General features: G+C 44.5%; 1 protein-coding gene across 1 annotated transcript; it reads left to right on the top strand.

Moving 5' to 3' along the window:
- Positions 1–429: 429 nt before the first annotated feature.
- On the top strand, positions 430–6,366 carry LOC125547810 (protein MAK16 homolog). Its single transcript, XM_048711575.1, has 9 exons — positions 430–488; positions 580–689; positions 3,175–3,275; positions 3,367–3,464; positions 5,270–5,357; positions 5,434–5,571; positions 5,649–5,739; positions 5,914–6,017; positions 6,319–6,366. Exons 1-9 carry the CDS (start codon positions 430–432, stop codon positions 6,364–6,366), a joined length of 837 nt encoding a protein of 278 aa, XP_048567532.1.
- The last annotated feature ends 3,164 nt before the right edge of the window (positions 6,367–9,530 follow it).

Below are 9,530 nucleotides of genomic sequence, written 5' to 3'. Positions count from 1 at the left end.
GTTGGGCCGTGTGCTTTTTTTGTTGTTGCAACGCACAGGCTCTCTTTTGCTAGTTTTTGTTGTTGTTGTTGTTGTTGTTGAGTAAATGCTCTTTTGCTAGTAAAAACAAAATAAATATAGACTGGGCCTGCGTGGACTCTCCTCGTCAAGCCTCAGAGTCTTCTTGGGCTCTATTACGGCTATCTCGTCTCAGCTGTGGCTCGGAAAAAAAAACTTAAGAAAGCCCTAAACCCCATCTAAAATTTCCCCTCTCCTCCCGTCCCTGACTGCGCCACCGCCACCAGGCCACGACCGCCGCCCCCCTCTCCCTGCCACGCTCGCTATACCCTCCACCAGACCGCCGCCGCGCCGCTCCCACCTCTCCACCGGCCTCCGCGCCCCTGACTCCCCTCTGCCGTCTTTGTGTCTTGCTGAAACATCGCTGTCAAGATGAGCGACGAGGTGATATGGCACTGCCTCCGCCACAACCACTGCAGCTTCATGGCCAAGTACGTCAGCGACACCCTCCTCTGGCACTTCGTTCCTCCCCGTCATCTTCGGCCTTCTCTGTGATGATGAAAACCTGGCTGGTTTCCGCAGGATCGAGACGGGGCTATTCTGCAGGAACCCCTACAACGCCACGGGCATATGCAACCGGAGCTCCTGCCCGTTCGCCAACAGCCGCTACGCCACCATCCGGGACCACGACGGTGATTGCTTACTACACTACACAGCACCCTCCTCTCCTTTTAACCACCGATTTTGATCCAATTGAACGGCCGTACAACCAAGCATCACACTCTTCCATATGGCAGCCAATTGCAATTTGTACGTGTCAGCGTCAATTAATATCAATGTTTTAAATAACAGGCTATGGAAAATAGCGGCCAGCCTCCAAATCAGCTATAGCGGGCTAAAGCGGGCTATAACGGGCTATTTGTGAAGGCGACAATTTAGCGGCACCTTGCTGAAAAGGCTATAGCGGGCTATAGCGGAACTATAGCCGGCTATTTAAAACTATGATTAATATGTATCGGTGGGAGTATTATATTTTTGTCTCGGTCTGCAAACCTCAGGCAGACAGAAGCAGTACAATCTGTAGTGTCTAAGAACAATTTACAGAACACTTGGAATTAAAAAGCTGCTCCCCCAGCAAGCGATATTTTTTTATAACAAATAGTGTTAAGAAACATGCATCTTTGAGCACCACCAGATGAAAAATGAATGTGCTCGTTAGGTGGCCCCGTATCACAATAGATACTTGTGTAGTTGATATATTTCTGTTTCCCCTTAAAAAAAAGGACAGCCCGGTGATATTTCTGTTTTCCCCTTCCACCACAAATTTCCAGTAAGCTCTCTCCACTGCCTTTGCTTTGCACAGTGACATGGTAAATTCTGTTATAGGAGAACAAGTAAGTAAGTGTTCTCCGAGTCACATAAATTGATGGAATAAGTAAGGTGTAAGATTGAAGCATGTGCTATATGAATACCAAAAAATGCTGTACAACAGTAGAACTAGAATTCAGCAAAGCTTGAGTTCTATGGGCCATTAAAGAGTCATCATCATTACATGATTCAGAAAACAAGTTTTGAAATAATAATTTTGTGCCTTGGACGTTACAAACTCGATTGAAGCAGTTATCTCTTCCATGCATCCAGATGGCAACGGGGACGAAACCCATCGGGTTTTGCCTTCCTAAACCCATCCCCACGAGAAAATCGCAAACCCGTCCCCGTCCCCATCACCGTGTGCGGGGTTAGTTTTCCGCCCGTCCCCTAAACCCATCGGGTTTCGGGGAACCCACGGGGAACCCACGAGAAAATAAAAATATTTAAACAAACATAATGGCGACAAAGAATAACATTTGAATAGCAAAACAAGCACATTTTAGCAGCATAACTAGAGCAAATTTCAACAAAAAAAATAGTAGATGGTTCAACAGCTATATAGAGTGTATTTTAGCAGATTTAAACAACATACATAGTATATTTCGGAGGCAGCAAACATAAGATAATTAGTAGCAAAAATGATATCATTTCAGCAGCAACATAGTATATTTCAGCACAATACTCAGGAATAACATCAGCTAAAAGAAGCCTATTTCAGCACAACTATAGCCCATTTCAACAACGAACATAAGCATATTTCAGCAACAAACTGGAGCATATATCAGCAAAAAAAATGTATTTTGCCGGGTTTGCCCGGTTTCGGGTTCGGGGACTACCAAAACGGGTGCAAACTCATGAAACGTGTCGGATTGTATAATGTGCCCAACAACAGCTCCGCGGGGATGAAAAGATGCCCATCCCCGTCCCCTAATAGGGTAAAAACCCATGGGGACGCGGGTTTCGGGGCCCGTTGCCATCTTGATCCATGCATGATCAGCTGGCTGTGTGATGTCAAAGCAGTGCTGTTTTGCGAGCAGTAGTCGTTGTGATCCGCAGAGGCTAGAATGAGTGACTTTAATATTGGATGCTTCAGCTTGCCACTGATTATAATATCGTGGTCCGCGTGCTTTACTCATTGTGCTCTTTGTTCTTTTTCATCCCGAACTATGCTTATCATCGTAAACTTTTGTTGATGCTGTCCTTCTTTCTACTTTGACCAGTCATGCATCAAGATGGCAACGGGGATGAAACCCACCGGGTTTTGCTTGCCCAAACACATCCCCACGAGAAAATCGCAAACCCGTCCCCGTCCCCATCAACGTGCGCGGGGTTAAATTTTTGCCCGTCCCCTAAACCCGTTGGTTTTTCTAAACCCACGGGGAACCCGCCCCCACGAGCAGTCAATGAAAACAATAACATTTGAAAGAAAAGCATGAGCATATTACAGCAACAGACGACGACTAGGGACTTATGTATAGGTTTAGGTGTTGTGTTGTGCGGGAGAGAGAGGCCTGAAGAGCGAGCGACAGTGCAGCAACTGAGCGAGGGGTTGGTTTGTACTCCAGGGCCTCGACGCTGTCAAGATGGATCGGTGCAAGCTAAAAAAACGTATTTTGACGGGTTTTGTCGGGTTTCGGGTTCAGGTAGTACTTAAACGGGTTTAAACCCGCGAAACATGCCGGGTTTTATAATGTACCCACGAGTAGCCCCACGGGGATAGAAACTCTCCCATCCCCGTCCCATAATAGGGTAGAAACCCACGGGGACGCGGGTTTCAGGGCCCCATTGCCATCTTGAGTCATGCAGGTATTTTCTACTTATACATGAAAACTGCGGAAAGAGCCCATCTGCCAAACAAATTATGGGAGTCAAACTACCCAGGAATGGAAGTCATCAAAAAACATCTCGTATGCATATCTAGCTAGCTGCTGTGCTTTGTCACTTCATCTCAACGTGAGTCTAGTTAGCCTTATGCCATCCCTTTTTATCATTATGTAGGAACATTGGCCGGAGCTACTTGTGCACAAGATCAAACAACGCCTGACAAAAATGACTCAGTATCGCATAAGGATGAGGAGACTTCAACTTAAAGTGAGGTAAGCACTACTGGTTTTAGTAGGCACAACATATTGTTTCTTGACAGTTATCTGCTCCTGAATTCTGGGTGTAATCTGATTGTATAAGTTGATGGTACTGTTCCATTTGTTTTTCTTATATGGTAGAATGTAAAAACGAAAATACATTTGAGATCATAATAGAGGAAATAAATTAGGATCACCAGCAATGATCGTATGGCAAGGCTGATTGGTTATGCTAAAGTTGTTACAAGCATGGTTTTTCATTTCAGTTTCAGAAAAGAATCAGCACGAACCGAAAGTACCGAAATTCAGTGAATTTCAGTTTGCATTTCGGCCAAAGGGCCGGAATATTCACTTGAATTAAATTAAATATTTGATTGAAAAAAAGTAAAATATTTGAATTCCTGTGTACCACTAAAATGGCTGAAATATTTTGGCCAAAAGCTAAATATTTCAGTGTCTACTGAAATTCAGTGAATTTCATCGAAGTCTCACTGAAAGTGAAAACCATGGTAACAAGTTCAGGCCACAAACTTACCAGTCGATCCTCTTTGTTAAGGTTTACCCTTGTATTATTTCCAATGGTTTATTCTGTCAACAGCCTATAAAATAGTACTCCCTCCAATCAATGATAATTGATGCTGTGGTCTAGTACAAAGTTGTACTAACTTTGTACTAAATCAGCGTCAGTTAATTTGAATCGGAGGGAGTAGGTTTTTGTGGATTGACCGGCCTTTTTTACTGCTTTCCTCTCCATTCTTTGTAACGTACAAGACACTGAACAGGTGACCTCTTGCTGACCAAGCTGTAGCTTGTTGATTCATTAGTGCTGTGGGTATCGCTATTATTGGAATTGCTATTGTGCGCATGAGTGCACCCACTTTGGCAAGCGTCAGTTGCGAGCAGATGTTGGTTTAACCTCAGTTAGAGGACACCTTTCCAGCTCTGCAACTAGCCTGCGCCCGTGCATCACTTTAGTGCTTCATCATGTGGATCTGGCCTAATCCAACGTTATCTTGTCAAATCCTTTGGCCTAGAACCTAGCTGGACCAAATCTAGGCTGTAGACGTGCGGGATGGTACGTGCTGTTGGGTGGCTCAGCTGGACTGCATTGGCCATGAGCACCGACCAGAAGCAGAAGAGTCGTCCAGGTTCCATTTATCCGTAGTTTCGTGCAAATGCTCTAAGTCTCTTAACTGTCCAGTGTTTTTGCCTGGCGACTATTTTATTCGTTAGCTTAGGGGTTGCCCATGTGAAGAATAGTGTCCTACTAAAGTCAGAACATGCACTAAGAGGACCGAAAAGAAAGAGAAATGCCCATATGGTCTGGGTAGCGAATGGGACCACAACACTGTTTGCCTTGCAGCTTATTTGTTCTGCTGTTCCAATTTCTTAGGTCTAGAAGTCATATTTGGTGATGAGTGCCGCACAGCACCTCCAGTCCATGCTTTGGGCTGCATAGCTCAGGAATACTAAAGCCAAAACGTCTTCAAATCATATGTTTTCCATATTCAAATTACTAATGGTATTATGGCGACTGCAAACCCTTTTTTGACAGTACGAAAAAAAAACCTATATTCAAAACGACTAGTGATGACTTGAGACTTATGATATGACATTCGTGCAATTAACTTGTAACCGGGTTAAGTTACATGCTGATTCATATCGTTGATGTACTCCCTCTGTACACTAATAGAAAACCTTTTAGATCAGTAAGTAGTGATCTAAAAGGTCTTCTATTAGTTTACAGAGGTAGTACATACTTATACTGTTAACTTCTGACACATAAAAAAGTTGCTAAACATACTTTCCTGCTCTGCTAGAGAGAAGATAATGACCGTCCCCAGGAGGAAGACTCAGCGCGATCTCCAAAGATTAGAGAAAGCTGAAAAGGCTGCTCAACTAGAGAAGGTTATTTTTTCGGATAATCACCATCACTTATGTGTTATACATTGCAATGTTCTAACATCTTCCTGCTATCGGTCAGAGTATTGAAAGAGAACTAATAGAGCGTCTGAGGAAAGGTGTTTATGGTGGTGAAATTCATAATGTCCCCCTCAAGCAGTTTGATACTATCCTTGACATGGAAAAGGATGAACTGGCTCCTGAGATAGAAGAGGAAGAAGTAAGCGCAGACCGATTATGATAGTTAAGCTAACTTTGTTATGTTGTCACTGCTCACAAGCTTTCCCATATAAACAGGAAGGTGAGATAGAGTATGTTGAAGGTGCTGATATCGAGATGGATGAAATGGAAGACATGGAAGACTTTGAAGGCTTCGGTGGAGAAGATGGTAAATACTTCCCTTGTTTCTACTGGGCATGTTGTAGAATGCTCTGACTTGTGAGGAGCCGAAGATACTTCTTGTTGTTCTCTGTTCACTAGATAATGTTCTGACTTGGAAAAAATGGTTATTCGGCATAGTAGTGCCAACTACAAATCTAATCTCCAAAAAAAATGATTGCAGATGAAGATGATGGCCTGGATGAGCCATTAACAAAGATGCCCAAGAGATCGGGCTTCGATATAAGGTCAAAGATTGGTCGCAAGTCTACGAAAGTAATCACCGAGGTAAATCACTTGTTTCAGCATTAATATTCTTGATGTCAGGATACACTGTGTTGCCGAAAATCATATATAAAATCAAACACATCCAATTGTTTTGTCACATATCTGGTATCCAACAAGTAAAAGTGTGTAATCAGTATTGTGCTTTTCTCTTTATTTACATTGTTGTAAGCTAATATCTGCATCCGGGGCATCATATTAGCTTTTTTTTTTCAAAAACAATTCATTTTTCCGTGGGTTAACTCTGAATGAGCAGCACAATTCCTGCTGGAGTATAATTTATTTCTCGCCTTTTCCGCCACAGGTGGAACAAGACGAAAACAGGAATATCAGGCTAAGGATGCAGATGTGATTCACCCAAGCACGGCGCCTTCAGTAACATATGTGTTGTTGATGATCGTGTAATTTAGAAAAAAAATTCTTTTATCTTCTCACGATAATCTGTTGAGTTCGTATGATGGTTTATTTTTCTGAGAACACGGAAACTGGCATGAATTGTACTAACTGAACAGTATTCAGTCTCTCTCTGACCCGAACCAGGTTTTTGCAAAGTTACAGCGGATGTACGCTGTTAACGTCAAGTTGTGTGATTAATTCACAAGAGTAAAATCCATTAGAGAGGTTACTCTATTTAAATAACTTGTTTTTGCTCTAGTCACTGGACATCAATGTACCCGCGGTAAAGGTTTTTTTTATTTGTTGGTGCACAAAACTTTCAGCAGCGATATATATATATATATATATATATATATATATTGTTAGAGCTCCTTGGATGTTATTTTTGAACGAATTTTTCCTGAACCTCAAACATTCGATATTGTTTAATGTCGCAAAATTTCAGATTTTGGACTTTGTTTGACATCATTTTTTTGGGCAAACTTGGGTGTAGTACACCCAAGAGTAGCCAGTACTTTGATTCCCGATGGTTACAACTACGAGTAAACCCTTTTGTATGATCCATTCAGAGCTTGGTTTATTTCCACACTCCATCCTCATGTAGAGAGCAGGCATACACTGTTTGAAACCTTCAACTCTATGATTTCGGATGGCAGCTCATGATGGTTATTGTGTGGGAACCAACTTTGCATAGCTAAGCTTGCAATTTTCGTGCATGGAAAACAAGTGGTGTACGAAGAACTACCGACGTTTCAATAAACACATCGATCCTTTGTCTGTCGAAAACACCAGTTCCAGAAGACAGGTTCAGTAATTCACGATTATGACTTGATAACAGACCAGCCATCAGGAGGCTTCGTCCACTTCTCAGGTGGTCGTGTACAAGAGGCACGCCATGGGAACGCACTGGTATATCTCCTCTGAGGTCCTTGGAAAACCACCATTTTTCCTTTAGAGATGTCACCATGGGAATGCTGCTCAATGCACTGGAGGCTATTGATGTAGCTACATAAGAATCTGCGTGATGCTTCAATGGTTGGAGCTGGTTTGTGATGAACAATCTCGTTACGTACATGCCAGTTGCGCCAAAAGGTCATGAGAACCGGTAGTCGCTGCTCTTCTGGGCATTCATTCAGGAGTAGCAATGCCCATTCAGTACCGGAGTTGACAAATGTCGTCGAGGCGTGGTATGCTGATGGTGGCCGCAATTTCTTCTCACAACATACGGGCTAGCGGGCACCTGCACATTGCATGGAATGTATCCTCCGATTCCATGCCACATAAAACACATAAGTTAGAGACCTCAAGTTTTCTCTTAGCCTTGTTCTCCATCGTTGCAAGTGAATTTGTGATTAGACGCCATGCAAAGACGCGTACCTTTGGTGGGGCAAGGCACCCCCACACTGCCTTCCAGACGGCACGAGTGCCGTCCGGTGCCCTGCTCGCGGCACACATGGTGTCGATGGCGAGACGATACGTGCTTCAGACGGAGAAGATGCCTCGTGGATCAGGTGCCCAAGCCAAGACGTCCTCTTGACACCGCTGGGACGCTTTGATCTTGAGTATACATGCAGCATCAATTGCATGAAATTGCCAATGGACAAGCTCCGGGATCCACCATCCATTGTCATCCAGCAGCTCACTAGCTCGGTGCAAGCGACATGTGCCCCTCGCCGTAATGGGCTTGTACAACGGCGGTCGTGGCAGCCAAGGATCGCGCCAAATACGCACTTGCTCTCCATTCCCAACACGCCAGATTAGTCCTTGCTTGAGCAACTCCAGCCCATGCCGAACTGCGTGCCATGTAAGAGAAGCATTGCCTGCAAAAACAGTGTCCACTAGAGACCCATTAGGATAATATCTTGCCTTCAGCAACATGGCACAGAGCGAATCAGGTTTTGTTAGTAAACGCCATGCTTGATGAGCTAACAATGCTTGATTAAAGATACGGAAGTCACGAAAGCCAAGACCTCCTCTTCCCTTTGGCTCTATAATTTTCTCCCATGCTTTCCAGTGGGTCTTCCTCTTGCCATCTCTAGAACCCCACAAAAAGATCCTCACCAATCTTGTGAGATTGTCACACACCGAGACCGGTAGCTTGAACACCCCCATGATATAGGTTGGGATAGCCTGTGCCACTGATTTAATCATTGCTTCAATACCTGTGTCGGTGTCAAAACCGGCGGATCTCGGGTAGGAGGTCCCGAACTGTGCGTCTAAGGCGGATGGTAACAGGAGGCAGGGGACACGATGTTTACCCAGGTTCGGGCCCTCTCGATGGAGGTAATACCCTACTTCCTGCTTGATTGATCTTGATGATATGAGTAGTACAAGAGTTGATCTATCACGAGATCGTAGAGGCTAAACCCTAAAAGCTAGCCTATGGTATGATTGTTGTTGTTGTCCTACGGACTAAACCCTCCGGTTTATATAGACACCGGAGGGGGCTAGGGTTACACAGAGTCGGTTACAAGGGAGGAGATTTACATATCCGTATCGCCAAGCTTGCCTTCCACGCCAAGAAGAGTCACATCCGGACACGAGACGAAGTCTTCAATCTTGTATCTTCATAGTCCAACAGTCCGGCCAAAGGATATAATCCGGCTGTCCAGATACCCCCTAATCCAGGACTCCCTCAGTAGCCCCCGAACCAGACTTCAATGACGATGAGTCCGACGTGCAGATTGTCTTCGGCATTGCAAGGCGGGTTCTTCTTCAAATTCCGAATACCTGTTAAATAGTGTCCGACTTCTCATAATGTTGCGCTTCTTGGCTTCCATGTCCAATAATGGCCATATTCCACGTGTCGAACGAATGCGAGAGGCCAGGGCATTTTTACATTTACCACCCCAGCTATGTGAACAAACTGATTGTTTAAAGATATGGGGATTCTCAGATCCAAATCACACCATCCTCCCTCAGCGAGCATTCATCGGAGCGCGCCCGAAAAAATCCATTCCAACATGGCCGGCCAGCGCAGCTCCTCATCTCGCTCCCGTAGCCCTAAGCCCGGAGATTGGAAGAAGTGTTCCATCCCGCACAGTCAATTAGTGGAGTTACAGACCCAGGGATTTCTCCCTCCAGCATATATGGTCCCTGTTCGAGCCGGGCTTGCCACCT

Source organism: Triticum urartu, chromosome 3 (assembly GCF_003073215.2).
Source record: "Triticum urartu cultivar G1812 chromosome 3, Tu2.1, whole genome shotgun sequence".
In the NCBI taxonomy this organism is placed as follows: Eukaryota; Viridiplantae; Streptophyta; class Magnoliopsida; order Poales; family Poaceae; genus Triticum; species Triticum urartu.
This window is presented reverse-complemented; position numbering and strand designations above follow the sequence as displayed.